At 39.0% G+C, this 18,473-nt stretch overlaps 1 protein-coding gene and 1 pseudogene across 1 annotated transcript; one reads left to right on the top strand and one right to left on the bottom strand.

The window, feature by feature from the left end:
- Nucleotides 1–2,389: 2,389 nt before the first annotated feature.
- LOC106399894 (subtilisin-like protease SBT3.6) lies at nucleotides 2,390–3,708 on the bottom strand. Its single transcript, XM_048763877.1, has 3 exons — nucleotides 3,633–3,708; nucleotides 3,363–3,526; nucleotides 2,390–3,303 (listed from the first exon to the last, which is right to left on the bottom strand). The coding sequence occupies exons 1-3, from the start codon at nucleotides 3,706–3,708 to the stop codon at nucleotides 2,407–2,409; spliced, it is 1,137 nt and encodes a 378-aa protein (XP_048619834.1). The 3' UTR covers nucleotides 2,390–2,406.
- An 8,857-nt stretch (nucleotides 3,709–12,565) lies between these two features.
- LOC106402177 lies at nucleotides 12,566–18,217 on the top strand (annotated as a pseudogene).
- Nucleotides 18,218–18,473: the final 256 nt, after the last annotated feature.

Raw genomic sequence — 18,473 nt, 5'->3', positions numbered from 1 at the left:
CTCAGTAAAGCTGCTCACTTTATTGCCCTCAGTCATCCTTACACTACAGTTTCGGTTGCTCAAGCATTCTTGGATACCGTATATCACTTACATGGGTTACCTCAATCGATTGTCAGTGACAGAGACTCGGTATTTTTGAGCGAATTTTGGAGAGAATTATTTACTCTACAAGGTGTTTCTTTAAACTACTCCACAGCTTATCATCCTCAGAGTGATGGTCAAACTGAAGTGCTGAATAAGTGTTTAGAGACGTACTTAAGGTGTATGACGAGTGAGCGACCACATCTTTGGAGTAAATGGCTTCCTTTAGCCGAGTACTGGTACAATACAACGTACCATGCATCTACACAACTCACCCCTTTTGAGGCAGTGTATGGTCGTCCACCTCCGGTCCATTTACCTTATCTTCCAGGTGAATCCAAGGTTGACGTCGTGGCCAAATCCTTACAGGAGCGCGAGAGCATGATCTTGTTGTTACAATTCCATCTGTTACGTGCTCAACATCGTATGAGGCAAAATGAAGACTTGCATCGCACGGAACGTAGTTTTGACATTGGAGATTATGTTTATGTCAAACTACAACCGTATCGACAACAGTCTGCAGTGGTCAGGTCTAACAACAAGTTGGCTCCAAAGTTCTTTGGTCCCTACAAAATTCTTGATCGCTGTGGCTCTGTTGCGTACAAATTGGAGTTACCACCATCCTCTCTCATTCATCCGGTTTTTCACGTTTCACAACTTAAGGTGTTGGTTGGTAATGTGCACACTTCCACTGTGTTACCTACAGTCCTTGACGATGTATTACTTAAGCAGCCGATACGCATTTTGGAGAGGAAGATGGTTAAGAGACAGGACAAGGCAGCCACACAGGTTTTGGTTCAATGGGCTAATCAAGGAGAGGAAGAAGCTACTTGGGAGTTTCTCTATGATTTACAGAAGAAGTTTCCTTCTTTTGAACCTTGAGGTCAAGGTTCTCTTAACAGGGAGGATTTGCTATAAGAAGTATTATGAGTAGTGACACGTGGATGGGAGAGAAGCATAGAAGACACGCGTCACAAGATAAGGAGGCCGTTGAAGAAGTTTGTTACGAGGAAGAAAAAGAGAGTTTGAATAAAAGAAGAAGAGGAGATTCATTGGGATTATCCAGAAAAATGTATAATGTTTTCCTTCTTGATCTTTAATTTGAGAACTTGTGAGATAACTTTTCATAGCTTTTGAGTTGTTTCTTCTTGTAAACTCTTGGCGTGATTAGTCGATTCTTTGTGAATAACATTGGATCGTTTGTTACGGAAATAGGATTACTATATCACAAGCTGAGAGATTGACGAGTCGTTGTAACCAACAGCGCACATGTAGAGAACATAGTCTTGGAGGCCCAAATCATATACAAGACCTGGTTTTACAGCTTTCTCTGGATTCACAAGCCCTCCACCATAGTCAAAGGGATCGGCTAGTTTCCGAGACCACCCTTCTGCATCAATCTGCTATCCAAATGGATCTGTTCTCCAAGCTGAAGAGTAATTCAAAGACGCGTATCTAAATCAGTATGGTCTATTTGGATTGATTGGATGAAAAAGATAAGAACCTGTAGTGACAATGGCTGATCTAATGGCAGCAGGAGACCAATCAGGATGGAGAGCTTTAAGCAGTGCAACAACTCCTGAAATAACAGGAGCTGCCATTGATGTTCCTGACAGCATAATGAATCCTCCGTTGTTTAAGGTGGTATTGGTGGTTGTAGCGGCCAATATGCTCGCTCCTGGTGCTGCTATATCCGGCTGTACTTCAGACAGTTCATATGATTTATAAACATTCTTTTTGAGTAAAATAATTTAATTGATTATGACATACTTTGAGAATAGCAGGGGCAATTGAATTAGGTCCTCTTGACGAGAAAGTTGCCACCTTTGTACCAACTGGCTGTCCTACAAGGGTTGTAGATGGTTGTATCTTCAAAACAGGAGATCTGCAAACCACAAGTCCACAGAAAAAATGTCTCAAATATCACCAATATACACTGTCTTTACTTGCAATTCTAAGCGGTGAAGATCTTAGTCATTTAAATACCCTGTGGAACGTATGTAGAGAAGTATATTTGTCCCAAGCTCGTAGTCAACAGAAACGCATGGGAAATCATCTAAACATGGTTCGAGATCGGAGCCTGGATGTCTTGCTATGATTACACCTAGACCACCAGCTTTCTTCACAGAACCTGCAGCACTTGATACTGAACCACTAGAAGATGATGTTGTGAAACACAAGACCACTTTCCCCACCATTGTAGCATTAGAATTCAAGGAAAGATCCTCACAAGTGCTGCATGACAAGAACCAGTGTGGTGTCAAAGAACTGGGCTTCTTTATATTGCAAGATTTTGTGAATACTAAGAAACTAGAGATTTGAAAATTACCCACTAAAGGTTTCGTTGCTGTTCCCTGGATCCTCTGGGTAAACCAAGCTAGTGAAGCCAAGTTCTGGACCTGTGTACATTGCTTGACCCTGTAAAATAATGACCAAACTCAAAATAAGACACATATCATCAGAATATTTTCTTAGTAGACATACAATTTGACCCTGCAATATAGTTACCAGTATCACTTTATTGTTCCCAAGTGTGATAGGAGTGGGAAAGGACCGGTCTAGAGTAGTTGCAGACACAGTGACAATCCAAGGCGCCGTGTTTGTCACTGTTTGAGCCTCGGGGCCAGAGTTACCACCTGCACAAACAACCGTGATACCCTTTAAGACGGCATGGAAGGCTCCTGTGGATATCCCATCGCGGATATCAGTTTCTCCATGCAGAGGAACCACAGAGCCAAGAGAGAGTGACAAAACATCAACACCGTCATGAATTGCCTCGTCCATAGCTTTCAAAATGTCAGCAGATGAACAAGTTGTTATGTCTAAATCATCCAGATACCAACAACCCTTGTACATTGCTATACGAGCACGTGGTGCCCCACCTCTCACAACCCCTCCAGCTAGGCCCTTGTAGCTAATGTCCTGCACGTAAGAACCTGCCGCGATGGTGGCGACATGCGTGCCATGACCATTGAGGTCTCTAGGGGAAATGAAATCAAGTGATTCTTTAGAGTTGAAGCTTTTGTTCTCCTCGAGGAAGCCATTGATGAAATACTTAGCTCCTATGAGCTTTTTATTGCAGTGGGAGGAGTTGAACATCTCTCCTGATTGACAGCCTCCTTTCCAGTGGCTCGGCACCGATCCAATCCCATCGTCGTTAAATACTTCAGATTCTGGCCATACTCCTGCAATAAAAATCAAAGAGAATCTAAGAAGAAGACTCTAAACCAACACCATATTTCAGAAATCTGTAATGAGCTGAGAAGAAATGTAGAATAAACAGTCATACCTGTGTCAATAATGCCGATGATAATCTGTTCACCCATATTAGTTTCATTTAGAAGATTCTTTGGACTGGAGGCAGAAAGTCCTAAGTAGTCCCAAGTCCGAGTTGTTTTCATCTTGTAGAAACTATCCGGTATGACATGAACAACTTCAGGTAAATCTGTCACCAAAGATCATTAGCAACGGAAGAAAACAAAACAAAACAAAAAAAACAACTTCAGACATTTGCAGACACAGGCTTCTGATGTGAGATTAAGACTGAGTACTTGCTATTTTCTTGGCTTGGGACTTGGTAAGCTTGGCTGAAAAACCTGAGAAGCCATGTCGGTAACTGTATACCATTGAACCATGGGCATCCTCTTTACTGTAATCACGGGAACAAAACACAAGACATCTGAGTAACACTTTGACACATTACCATCATTGAGAAAAAAAGGTCTCAATTTACACACCTTCCAAGAAGTGAACACAACATCTGATGGTGAGATTCTGTGACAAACTCAGGATCATCATGTTGCTTCTCACCCAAATATACTATATGAACCTATTGATCATTGCAGAAGAACCAACTTTGTTTTGGCAATTGGTCTCTGTTCATGTGGTCTGGAACTGGTTCCATCTATAATGTGTAATAGTTTGAAGTATAAAACTATTGTTTTAGATTGTGATTAATTGTATATTATATAAGTGGTAGATTATAAATAGAACAACGACCACAATTAATAGAACGATTGTTCTATAACGGGCTAGATTAACGTTCTGGTTATAGAACAATCGTTCTATTAATTGTGGTCGTTCTATTTATAATCTACCACTTATATAATATATAAGTATATTTGGGTGCATAAACAGCGGGTCATAATCTTGTATAGAACTTTAGCCATCAAGTTACCTAACTTTTATGGACAACCTTTTTGTTAATATTACATGTACACTTAAGTTCCATATGTGCTTACACCATTATTACTACTGCTCTTAATGTATATATATTGTTCCTAGTACTCAAAATTATGATCATAATTTTTTACATATATTTAAAAATTACCACGGCTCTAATAGGTTAAATGGTGCACTCCGGCACAGTCATTAAATAGTCACAGATATAACCTACCAACATTTTTATGATCACAAATTACCAGCCGATACTATTATTAGCCATGTGTCAACTATGCAATAAAATATCATATTACTGCTCAAGAACACTGGGTTTGAATAACATCAGAATACTTTTTAATATTTTTCATGTTTTATTTAAATCATGGGCTGAATCTTATTTTTTGCTTCGGGGCCGACGGCCCTGCTTTTTTGCATAGCACTTTTACGATTTGTATCAGCGAAAATAAGTGTATATATTTTTCTTAAACATTGTGTTTCATACGAAATAAATAAGCTATTATCTCCAATTCGATTTGCAGGTTTTAATTTCGTTTAGGATACATAGGTAAAAGAAAACTAATTTATCTAAACTATTTCTACATAATCATTATTATTATTAAGATTTATAAACAACATCTTTAATATATTGTGATATTAGACATGAGTTTAATCTCAACAATTTGGCAATAATCCTGAATTCCTCAAGGTTGTGCAAATGTTTTTTTTTTGTTTCCAGATTTTCTTGAATTAGAGTAGGAAATAAGCACATTATATGGCATCTTAGTCGATCTTTCTAGTTAGACTTTGAAACTATCTTAATAGACCCTTGCGGGGAAGCTGCTGGAGAAACTGAGCCAGCACCACTTGTATCCCTGAAGGAGGAGAAACCTGGAGCAGCTGAGTTGCTGGGGATTGTGGTTGCAGCATTAGGGTTAGCAGCCAAGAGGCCAGGAGTGTACGGTACACCTTTGCCATGAACCCAAACATCACCTTGGATGTACTGATCCGGTGTAAAACTGAGGATTTCTTCATTGCTCAGTGTCTTAATCCCGGGCCAAGTAACCCTGTTTGCAAGAGCTGCTCCAGGTCCTGTGTTCTGGACTTCAGAGTAGAACAATGTGTCGAGACCGAAGTTTCCAAGCCATGGTTGCCATCCCTGTGGTTGGATGAAATCCGGAATAAAAGTGTTCATGATAATAGTCCTTGAATACTCTCTTTCCATGGCCTTCCCAAATAGGCTTTGCTAGTTTCCTTGACTGCCAAGTAATCCGGTTCGCCTGAAATCGTGCAACCTTGGAACACAAATCCTGTTGATTCCCTAACGTCTTTACGGCCATGAGCTGTGATCGGGCATGCCTGGTTCGGAAGTGGCTTCCTCACCAACAAAGTGCAGTTCTGGAACACACGTACGTTTGGTATAAATTTTTAATAAAGTCAGTATACCAAATGTAAAATTGTTGACGCATCGTTTAATCCTGAGTTATATTTTTGGTCTCCACTCTCGACGCATCGCAATTATAATAATTATAATAAAATCCAGACCTAAATACTGTTACCATAATTAATAAAATTTACTGATCATTCATATATTTTTAGTTGAAATGATCAGTATTTATTAAAATTTAATAAAATATAATGATGGTAAAATGGGTTATTTTATCATTATAGTTGTTTAACGTATGTTTTAATCTGTATGTAATTGAGTATATAGATTTACAAGTATACCAAAGAACCTGTAAAATTGTACAGTTTTGATAGTGACTTTACCAAATTATGATTACAAGTATTATATTATATAATTGTAAACAAAGTGTGACTTTTTTTTTGATGAAATGTGAAATTTATTGATCAGACTATAAAGAGTTTAGTTATACAAGCTTTATGGGAAACTATAGGAAAAGGATGTACATCTGGATATAAAATTATCTAGGCTGTAACTTCAAACCAACGTCGCATTAAACCTTCAAGCTTGTGGCCAGCCTTGTGTCGAAACGAAGTAATCATGTTCCTTACCGTTTTATCAATGATCCTGATAAGTTGGTATGCTGTCCGGAAACCAGTGCGATGCCTTCTCCCATTCCTTTCCTTCCACACGAGATAGACGCATGTTTGGAATGCCATTTTTAGCAAAATCCTGTCCAAAAGTTGAAGTGAGTTGCCGCTGACATACCGCAGCGTGGCCATCCAGTCTGGATCAGTCCTATTTCCGCTCAACCTGCTCACCAGCTTGTCCCACACTGTGAAAGAATAAGGACAAGCGAAGAAAAGATGATCACGTGTTTCATCCCTCTCACCACATAATACACAACCTTGTTGAAAGCCCCAAACTCTCATTCTATCACCTGTTGACAATCTATTCTTTACCGCCAGCCACACTACAAAGGAGAAGCGCGGAACTCCCTGTTTAAACCATATACCTTTGCTCCAAAAGACAAAAGGCTTTTTGTCTCTGATTTGCTCCCAAGTGCTTGATGTGGAGAAGTAAGGCTTGTAATTATCATCCGAGTGCTTCCACAGTGCGACGTCCGGTCCGAGTGATTCGTGTGGTAGCTGTTCACTACGAATGCGATCAGTAAGGTCATGAAAGAACCGACTTCTGTGTCCACGGATGTTCCAAAATGGGTTCGTGACTGCATCCCGCACCCTGGCATGACGAGCCACTCTTAAATGGGATGTGCCAATAGGGCCAGTGATATCAATTAACTTCCCTACTTGAAGCCAATCATCAACCCAGAAGAAAGCAGTCTGTCCATCATGAACTTCAAGACGTATGAACTCATAAACCCGACCCCTTAGTTTCAATAGTTTCCTCCAAACCCATGATCCTTTCCCATCATCCCTTACATCCCAAAATGATTTTTGTCTCAGTAAGTATTCCTGGATCCAGGAGACCCATAGAGAGCTTTTTAGCGAGAAAATCTTCCATATTAGACTCATTGCGAAGACCTTTGACGAATCCCGAAGCTTCCTTATACCAAGACCTCCTTCCTGCTTAGGACAGCATAGATCATCCCATGCTACTTTAGCTTTATTGGTCTGATTGGGCGAACCAGACCAAAGGAAAGCGCTGCACATGTTTTCAATTTCATCTAGACAAGCCTTTGGAAGGATGAAAGCTTGACTCCAAAAGTTTACTATGCTCGTGATGACGGACTTTATTAGCTGCAGCCGGCCCGCATAGGAAAGACATTTGTTTCTCCAAGAAAGCATCCTTTTGCGGACCCTATCAATCAAAGGTTCATAGTCCTGCTTCGTTAGGGCCTTGGTGGTGAGTGGCATACCCAAGTACTTTACCGGGAGCTGTCCGACCTTGATCCCATAGATCGTAGCCTCTTGTAAGACCTCTCCTATTGTCTGACCCAAGGCAAAAATCGAAGACTTGGTTGCGTTAATATGAAGACCTGAGATGCTAGCAAACTTGTCCATGACCGCCAGTACTCCCCGTAGTGACCTGACAGACCCATCAGTAAACACAAGAATATCGTCAGCGAAACTGATATGCGTGAGGTTAACTTTTTTACATAGCGGATGATAGTCGAACTGATGCTCAAACGCTGCCCTGTTCAACATCTTGGATAAAACGTTGTTTAGTATGACATAGAGATAAGGTGAGAGTGAGCATCCCTGGCGGATTCCACGGGCACTTGTGAAAAAGCCCTCCAAACTCCCATTGACAGACACAGAGAAAGCCGCAGTAGATATACAAACCCTTATCCAAAGTATAAACTGTGGAGGAAGGCCCATAGCTTTTAGGACCGAGGTGATGAAAGACCACCTAACCGTGTCGAATGCCTTTGAGAAATCAAATTTGACTATTGCTCTATCCGAATTTGTCCCTTTGTGATATCCATTTACGAGTTCAGATGCAAGAAGAACATTTTCGAGCATTAGCCGACCTTTAATGAAAGCCGTCTGATTTGCCTCAATAGCGTCCGGGAGTATAGTTTTCAACCGACGAGCAAGTAGTTTGGATATTACCTTGTATATCAAATTGCAGCAAGCGATTGGCCTGTAATCTTTCATGGTCTTCGCCTCCTCCGTTTTGGGTATTAGTGTCAAGATTGTAGCATTGATCCCCGTTGGGAGAAAACCGTAGATGAAGAAGGACTGTACCGCTACGATGAAATCTCCCTCTATGACAGACCAAGCCGCAATGTAGAACTCTTTGGTGAAGCCATCTGGACCCGACACCTTATCGTTAGGTAAAGCTTTCAGTGCAGATATAATTTCTTCCCCAGTCACAGGAGCTACCAGCCCTGCAGCAGAGCTAGCCGGACAGCGATAGGTTAGAAGGTCCTCCAGCATGTCTTCCGAGTCTACCTCCGGACCCTGTTGGCCTTGCAGGAACTTTTGGAAATGTTGGACTGCTTCCTTCTTTATATCGGATACCTGTGTTAGCACCTCACCCGCCTCAGTTACCAGTTTTTTAATTGTGTTTCTAGACGTTCTTGTCATCACAGCTCGGTGGAAGAATATAGTATTTTGATCCCCAGCTCCCAGCCACCGCACACATGATTTTTGACGAAAGAACTTTTCCTCGATACTGGCCAATTTGTTCCATCTAGCTGACGCCTCTGCTGCTGCCGCAAAACTATTCGGATTTGGATTCACAAGTGCCTCATTCTGACATCTGCACATCTCTTCAAAAGCTTGCTTTGTCCTAATAGGGAGGTCTCCATAATGGGTTTTGTTTAGCACTCTCATATCGAATTTGAGAAGCTTTAATTTTCCCTGGAATTTACTCAAAGCCGCCCTTGTGTGATGAATAGGTTGCTCCGATTCCCATACTCGCTTGACCGTAGTAAGAAAATCCGGATGGTCGCAGAGATAGTTGAAGAAACGGAACGGCTTCCTTGCTTCATTTATGGCTCCTGATACGGTGACTACACATCTCGCGTGATCAGATATACCCCCAGCCTCAAAATAAGCAGATGATTGGGGGTAATACCTAAGCCATGCCGCATTTATCAACGCGCGATCCAATTTCTTTCCAATAGGATCTTCCTCTCGTCTGTTCCACCAGGTATACAGTGCTCCGGAAGCCGTCAAGTCAGTTAGACCACAGTCCATAACCACATCTTGAAACTGCCTCATTCCAAACAATGATCGAGGGACAGTACCCCTAGAGTGCTCTCCTGTAGACAGTGTAACATTGAATTCCCCGGTGACTATCCAAGGCATATCTAGGTGTTTATATGCTGCTTTAGTTTCCCTCAGCTCCTCCCACAGTCTCCTCCTTTCCACTTCACAGTTCGAGGCATAGACTGCTGAACATATAAACTGCTCACGAGTCTCAGGTATATGAATTGCACACGTTATAACCTGAGAGCTTATATGTAACCGAGTTGCCACCACTTTATCTGACCAGCAGAACCAAATGCGGCCGAGAGGATTGTACTCATAATTTGCCATCGTTGACCAGCCCTGAAGTGCCTCTGCTGCGCATTCTCTATAATACTCCAGTTGAACCCGAGTTTCCAGCAAACATCCAAAAGAGAACTTCTCTGCCTGTACCCATCTTTTAACTTCTCTATGTTTGCGAGGCATATTGAAGCCACGCATGTTTCATACGAAAAAGGACGTCATAACTTCCGAGTGGAAGCTTTTTTGGTGGATCGTGTCCTTACTCCTTTCATCTCCTTCCCATGCCCTTGTAGTTGCTTACTGAGCTTGAGGCTCGTTCCCGGACGAAACTTCACGTTCTTGGCTGTATCTTTCTTTGAATCCGTACCATGTACCTCAGATACCACCTGACCCTCCTCCGTGTCGTCAGGGTCATCATCTCCATCCCCATCTCTCTCCTCAGGATCCTCCGTTGCTAGAACACTGAATCTCGAAGGTGAGATCACCATATCCCCCTCCTTTTGATCAACTTCTTTTGGACCTGTGACCCTCTCCCTATCCTGTGGAGAAGACTTCCTGCCTGTAAGGATCCATTCTAGATTCAGAGCATTTGTACTTGAAGAACCGCCGACCTCAAACTTTTCGTTTGGCTTAACTTCCACCTCATTACTTCCCAATGGTGGTGGCATAGCCTCTAGCTCGTGGAGCAAATCACTGACAGCATTTCTGTTTTGTGCGACCGCACACCTGTCCTGCACGTCGCCGTTAACGTCCGCTTCCGGGGCCATTCCCACTATCTCCTTTTCCTTTTGCAGAACCTTAATCTTCCTTGAATTACATGTCGCTCCCTTATGGCCCCAAGCATTGCAAATACTGCATTTTGGAGGCAACCAGGGGTAGCATACTTCAATCATCACTTGCACACCATTCTTATCCGCAAAGCTGATCTTCTCCACCAGTGGCTTATGGAGATCAACCTCAACAAGAACTCGAGCCACGTCTAGCCGCAAACATTTTTCTGTACTCGGGTGAAGTTTGACAAATTTGCCTGCAGCTCGGCTTAAACATTTCAATGCCTTATGAGAGAAAAGCATACTCGGCACACCCTTAAGGTCAATCCAAATGGGCATAGCCGACAGGTCCGGAGGCTGGAGAGCTGATTCGGGGGACCACTCGTTGACCACCAGTGGAATATCCGCAATATGCCAGTATCGCCTCTGAATGACTCGAGTTCTCATCTGGGGATTTTCAATCCGAAATAAAACCGTGTTCTTCTCCAAGAACTGCACATCAATTTTGCTTCCCGTCTTTGGCGTAGACCAGAGACGGTTCACCGTAGCGTGGATGGATCCAACGTGAGGCGCGTCCCCAATGAAATACCCCACCACATAGCATCTCCACAATGGGTTCTGATCAGCCAAAATCTCATCTGGAATCGTCAGTTCCACTACGCCATTTTCAGCAGCTGGAGGAGGCATAAGCTCGACAGTCGGTGATTTTGTCCACGGTGAGCGATTGGCTTCACGGGTGGGTGAGCCTCCTTGGTGAGATTTCGTCGGGGTTGTGACTGAGCCATCCAGAGACCTCGCTGGAGCAGTCATTGAGTCACCCGTTATGTCGCCGGTTCCGTCGCGACATTCGAACGGGGGAGGCTCTGAACCATCCAAAGCCGTTGCCGGAGCAGGCAGAGAGCCAGCAGTTGAGTCACCTTTTCCGTCGCCCAGCGTTACCTTGGGGTCGCAAGATTCCATCGGGGGTGGGTCGGAGCCGTCTTGTGTCGTTGCCTGTGATGCCCGCGAGACAGGGATCGGAGCCGGAGATGGAAGAGAGCCAGAGATCGGAGCCGGAGCTGCCATAGAGCCAGGGATTCGAGCCATCAAGTCGCCAGCCATCGGAGCAGTTGAGTCGCCTTTTTCGTCTTTGTCGTCGCCCATCGGAGCAGGTGAGAGCTAAAAATATAATTTAACATGACAAAGTCATAGGTATATACACTTTGCAAGTATGATAATACAAATTTGGTAAAGTCATAGGTATATACACTTTGCATATAAAAGACCCACTGTAAGAAAAATTACTTGTATTACATACGTATATTTGAGTCTAAAACATAAAAATGTGTTACCTCAATTGGTCCGTATTGGAATGAATTAAACATTTTTAAATGAGTTTTTACTTGGATTTAAATTTTTTACATATATTTAAAAATTCTAGGGAAGATAGTTTTTACATATATGACAACCTAGCCAAATTGTATATACTTGGAATGAAACATTTTTAAATGAGTTTTTACCTATAAATTTAACGGCTTCATCACCCGCAAAACTTGGCTTGACTCTAATTTAATTGGTCCGTATTTATATTAAACATCAGAATTAGATGTTGTCACCATTATCAGTCACGGTGTAGGTGATGATTGTTTTCCTAATTTTTAGAATTTAGTTTTTGATTTTTAATTTTTAATTTTTTAGTTTTTGATTTTTGGATCTTAGTGTTTGATTTTTCGGTAGATTTTAGTTTTTGAACAAACATGAATGATTGTTTTAGATTTTGGTTTTTAGTTTTCGGTTTTTTCTTTTAAAATTGATTAAATGAAATTTATTTTTAATAGTAAAATGTTTATCTGGAAATAATAAAAATAAAATATTGTCATCAAAACACATATAAATTTATTTAATAAAATTATTTTAAAACAAAAACCGTAAATACAAAATAAATTATTAATATCATACATTTGATGAAAAATATTTCTAAGATATTTTTTACACATTTATTCTTTGCTTATTTCTTTTCTGTATAAATAATTTCTATAACAATGAATTAAAATAGTAACTTTTAAATAAAATTTCTTTTTGAAATATTTTTTGAACTTCTTTTAGTTTACAAGCACATATATAAATTTTCATTTTGTTAAATGCTGATTAAGGAAATAACAATATATACTTAACAAAAAATAAAAAAAAGATATTGAAAAATTAACGTGATGTTTGTGAAGAAGCTGCTTGTGCTTGGCTTTTTTAGAAAGTTGCCGTTTATTTAAAAAAAAAACAATTTTCCTAGATTATAATAAGGAATCTATTTTTCCAAAAACTTGATTGATTAAAAAGTGGTTTTTTGAAAAACAAAAACTAAAAACCACTGCAAAATATGAAAACAATCATCCTCTTAATCTTGTTATTAATGGGTAAACTTAGATTGAGCTCGTGGCTCCAAGAGAAGTAGCGAACGAGTGTCCCTTAAGCTCCTTCAGATTCTTCAAGACGAAGGAAGTTCCTACAGGTTTCTTCGAGATCAAGACCGGTTCGTTAAATTCCCGTACACCTTGGTGGTAAGTTATGCTATATTCTATAACTTGTAAAGTAAAACACCCTTATTAGTACTGGTAGTTAATTCTTAGCCTAGCTTGTATTGAGATCGGACATACTATAGCACCTTAATTGATTCTCAATCTAACATATACATTACATTGCTTATATACTATACAAAATATAGTACACCGTGCTAATTAAGTAAGTCTAACATGTACATAGATCACAAGTGAATTATTGGGTCTAACTAAGCCACCAAAGAAAAAACAAATGTCAGAATAAACATGAATACGAGTGAGTATTATGAAATTAGGGATTCGAGCGCCATCTATGGAAGCAACTCGAAAGCAATGGACAGAGTGGGAACTTACAAAGACGGGAAACTAAAGTTATCGGAGGAGACGGGTCTCTTACTCCAAGACCAAGACGGTTTAGCCATTTCCGGCGACGTACGTAACAGTTGGGTCGGTGTCTCCGCCTTGCAAGCTCTCTTCGTCAAAGAGCACAATGCCGTATGCGACGCCCTCAAGGTCAATATATGTGTTCCATTTTTTATGTGTAAATTCGGGCATTTTTCGTACGCAAATAGAGTGAATGATTTGTATATAAACTAGTTCAATATTATATTTTTATGCATCATATAGAAGGAGTACGATGATTTAAGTTCAAAAAAAAAAAAAAAAAGGATTTGTACCGCCATGCTAGGCTAGTGACGTCAGCAGTGATTGCCAAGATTCACACCATAGATTGGACCGTTGAGCTTCTTAAAACCGACACTTTACTTGCCGGGATGCGAACAAATTGGTGAGTAATTGTACATTTTTGACGATCTGTAATCACGTCACACAATTTTTTTTTATTAATACACATTTAACATATGTGTATGGTTATAAATGGTGTGTGTGTTTTAGGTACGGAATTTTAGGAAAGAAGTTTAAAGATTCGTTCGGACATGTAGGGAGTTCCATCTTGGGAGGTCTCGTGGGTATGAAGAAACCGCAAAATCATGGAGTCCCATATTCTATAACCGAAGATTTCACCAGCGTCTATCGAATGCACTCGCTCTTACCTGATCAGCTCGAACTACGTGACATCGACGTTGTACCAGGAACTAATAAATCACTACCGTTGATTGAAGAGTATATAACTTACTCTAGAGCTCTCTAATTTTCCTTTATTTTTGAACTTCCAAATCAATTTTTTTTTTGCTTTTTTATCTATTTAACTTGATTATATGGATTTTAGGGTTTCTTTCGGAAAATTGCTTGGTCCTAAGGGAGAACAAACCATGTCTCATATTGGATTTACTAAGCTAATGGTCTCAATGGGTCATCAAGCAAGTGGGGCTCTCGAACTGATGAATTATCCAGTGTGGCTTAGGGATCTTGTTCCCCACGACCCCAATGGCTACGATCGTCCGGACCACATCGACTGAGCTGCTTTAGAAAGTAAGTCAATCCGATCCAAGCCGTTTGTTTTGTGTTTGTATTTATATATGTACAGTATTGTGGTTTGACTTGATGAGTGATGTGCTCTTCGTCATTTGATATAGTCTACAGGGACAGGGAGAGGAATGTTGCACCACTACAAGAAAACACGGATTTTCCGACTGTTTTTCACGACCACTGCTGCGGTCGCTAATTTTACCGACCCTTTACCGACTGATTAGCGACTGTCGTGCGATCTAAAAATATCAGTAGCTAAACAGTCGCTAATTAACGACTACAATAAAATGTCGAACTTCAGTCGTAAATGAGCGACTAAAGTGCGACTAATATGTAGTCGGTAAATTCTAGTCGTCCATCAGTCACTAATTTAACGACTGATTACCGACTGAATTATTGGGTGGCGTGACAATCACTTTTCAGTCACCAATTAACGACTGAATATATCAGTCGCAAAATCAATCGGAAAACAGTCGGAAAATGTTATCATAAACCTAAATCTGATACCCTAAACCCTAAACATGCTTGATAGCCTATATTTTGAATATAAACTTTTAAACTCAAAACTTTTTACACTATAACTTTAAATGAACCTCAAACTTAAACTCAAATCTAAACTTTTTAATTTTAATCTATAACTTTTAAGATACAAACTTCAAACCCAAAATCATAAACCATATTTCCACAACTCAAAACATTGAACCCTAAACATTTTGAAAAATCCTAAAATCTATACATAAAGTTTAAAACTCTAATCTTTTTATATTATAACCCCGAATCTTCAAACTAAAACCGAAATTTTATATTTTTAATCTTATTCTATAACTTTCAAACCTTAAATCCTCATTCAAACTCATTGGTAATCCTAAGACTTCAGAGATATAATATTATATAAAATTATAAATCCAATCTTTACTTTAAAATATAATATTATATAAAATTATAAATCCAATTTTAACTCTAAACCCTAATTTCATATTACAAACTCTATAAAATTTGTAGTTTAAATTAAAAATTTATAAACTTTTCAAATCTTAAACCTAACCGTCAAACCCTATATATTTTATCTTTAATCTAAATTCTAAACACTAAATAACAAAATTCATAACTTTTCAACTAAAATAATTATTATATACACGCAAAAAATTTAAGTTAACTAAGATCTAACCCAAAAAAAACCTATTTTCTATTCAAAACCATTTACATATGACTTTAAATAAAATAATCTTTAAACACTACTTACAAGATCTAGCTAATAACTTTATTAACCTTATATCATTCATTGAAAATGTATATAAGTAAGTTAACTGTTTTATAAAATTAAACTAGAAGAATAAAAACCAAAGTATTTAAATTATACAAATCATAAATCACAATTTTACAGCTTAAAACAAATATTAAATGAAAAAAGGATAAAGGATAATTTATCATTGGCTAATCCTTGAAAACAAGGATAACAACTTGTAACCATTGATTGATGTTAATCCAATGGCCAAAACTGTTCTTTTTGTGGTTCTTCTCCTCTCTTGTCATTGGCTGATTTTCTAACACAAAGATTGATATTCTTAGCCATTGATTGATGTTAATCTAATGGCTAGAAATCATTCATTGAAAACATTCATTTGTTTTCTCCTCTCTTCCTTCTACGACAGATCTATCATCTCCATCTTCTCTTTTGTTTCCAAGTCTTCTTCTTCTTCACTCTCCTCTGTCCAATTCTCTCATCCCACTGCCTCCCTCCAGACGAAAATGGGTGCTTTCAAGGTAAACTCCTCTTAATCCTTTTTCTGTCAAATGTCTCAATTGTTGCTGTATTAAGTTTGGTCTTAGTCAAATCTGACCTTAGCTTTTATCTTTCCTTCACAGTTTTTTTTTTGAATCCGTACCAGGTTGTTAAAATAGCTATCCCAACAGAGAGGGATGTGCAGCCCAAAAGTCACCAGATAATGCTCTGGGCTACGAACAAAGTTTCACCGGATTAGAAGAGCTGGTGCCTCCACAGACTCTTGAGTAGTTCGAGAAGATACGGAGAGAAGACAGAGCCGAAAATGGATTTCCACCTCTGCAAAGGAGGGAGGGGAAGAAGACGCAACGACGGCGAGATGGCGGAAGAAGATTGGAGGAGAGGGATATCTGGTGGAGATGACAACAGCGAGCACGTCCGAGATGAGGAAGAAGACGCGACGGTGGCTGAGGAAGAAAACGCGGCGGAGCAGCGGCAGTGACAAGGCGGAAGACATATGAGCTATGAGTTTTTGTGTTAAACGGTTAACCACTAACCATTCCCGGTTTGGGACAAAAAAGAATAATAATAATAACATTTTTAATAAGTTAATAATAATATTATTTTAATTTTTTTTTGTTCTTTTTTCTATACGCAGTCGTAAAATTAGTCAATATAAAACAGTCACTAAGTAGTAGCAAAACCAGTCACTAATTAGTAGTTATTCGTCGCTACAATAGTCGTATATTGGTCGCTAAATTTAACGACTAAGTAGCGACTACGGTACGACTAAATATATCAGTCGTAAATCAGTAGTTAATTACCGATTGATTTACGACTGATATATTTAACGACGAGCACTATTATGACGGCACAAATTAGTCGCTAATTAGTCGTAAACATGGATTTAGCGACTGATTCCCTACTAATTTTGCAGTAGGAAAACACATGTTTTCTTGTAGTGCAGGATACAATGAATTTAGGAGGTCTATGTTTATGATTCCGATAAAGAAGTGGGAAGATCTAACGGACGATAAGGAAGCAATTGAAGCACTAGAAGACGTGTACGGTGGTAATGTGGAAGAGCTCGATCTTCTGGTGGGACTTATGGCCGAGAAGAAAATCAAAGGATTCGCTATTAGCGAGACTGCCTTTAACATTTTCGTCATCATGGCTACAAGGTATGTATATTTACTATTTAGCATTTTGTTTGTATAATTTTATTTAAATTTCTCAGGATAAAAAAATGGACAGCTGAATTTAAATTTCATGGATGGACAATATTAATAGAGAAAAAGACAAAAATAGCAATAAATCAAGTTTTTGTTCCCAAACTAGCATTCAAGGTCAAAAGTCACAAAAATAGCACTTAATATTTAGGATTTAGGGTTTAGGGTTTAGGGTTTAGAGTTTAGGATTTAGGGTTTAGGGTTTAAGGTTTAGAGTTTAGGGTTTAGGGTTTAGGGTTTAGGGTTTAGAGTTTAGGGTTTAGGGTTTAGGGTTTAGAGTTGAGAAATGAGGTTTTGGGGATAAGATTTCAAATTTTGAAAAATAAAAAAATTAAAATTTTCAAAAGATAAAATGCTATTTTAGTTATTTTAGTTTTTGAGTGCCATTTTTGTGATATAAACTTAGAAAGGTGCTATTTTGGAGATTTGTCCATATTAATATGTTATATCAAATTAAATATATTTTCAGGAGATTAGAAGCGGATAGATTCTTCACGAGTGATTTCAATGAAATGACTTATACAAAGAAAGGACTTGAATGGGTGAATACTACAGAGAGTCTCAAAGATGTTTTTGATCGCCATTATCCTGAGATGACCGACAGATGGATGAACTCTGAAAGTGCATTTTCAGTATGGGATTCACCACCGGTTGCCAAAAACCCAATCCCTCTCTATCTCCGAGTTCCATCATCTTAAATCAGATCGATTATGTCAGATGTGATGCACTTTGAGTGACTTGTATTTTATTTTATTGATATTGTTGGTTACTGTGAGCTCTCGTCATTATTCATCTACTACAATTATGTGTAATATTTGAAATAATGCATGATATATATACATGTATCATTTGTTTGTTCAATAAGTCGTTTGTAATCAATCTTGTTTTGTCATCACTCATCACATAAATGATTATTGAGGAGTTTGATCATCTCTCGGTGGCGGGAATAAGCGAGGGAGAGATTGATTTGGTACCACAGCGAGTTTGTCCAAGCTTATTTACTTGCCACTTTAACTCAAACAAGTATGGTTATGTTGTCACATTGTAAGTTGATTACATTCTTCTTTGACACACAATATATGAGTTCAAAAAAAAATTTGTTCATTATTTATTTTTACTAATTAAATAGATATTGGTTGATTAGGAAGATGAGGAACATTGATATGCTGTGATATCTCTCTTTCGC

Source organism: Brassica napus, chromosome C7 (assembly GCF_020379485.1).
Source record: "Brassica napus cultivar Da-Ae chromosome C7, Da-Ae, whole genome shotgun sequence".
Taxonomy (NCBI): domain Eukaryota; kingdom Viridiplantae; phylum Streptophyta; class Magnoliopsida; order Brassicales; family Brassicaceae; genus Brassica; species Brassica napus.
The sequence above is the reverse complement of the archived record's forward strand: the minus strand, read 5'-3'. Positions and strand labels throughout refer to the sequence as shown.

What these genes read in the sequence shown, in the direction of transcription:
- LOC106399894 (XM_048763877.1), bottom strand. Translation starts at nt 3,708, where the DNA reads ATGGTATACAGTTACCGACATGGCTTCTCAGGTTTTTCAGCCAAGCTT. An exon ending in CCAAGCCAAGAAAATAGCAA is followed by an intron (nt 3,527 to 3,632) that starts GTACTCAGTCTT and finishes CTTTGGTGACAG; the next exon opens with ATTTACCTGAAGTTGTTCAT. An exon ending in TTATTGACACAGGTATGACT is followed by an intron (nt 3,304 to 3,362) that starts GTTTATTCTACA and finishes GTGTTGGTTTAG; the next exon opens with AGTCTTCTTCTTAGATTCTC.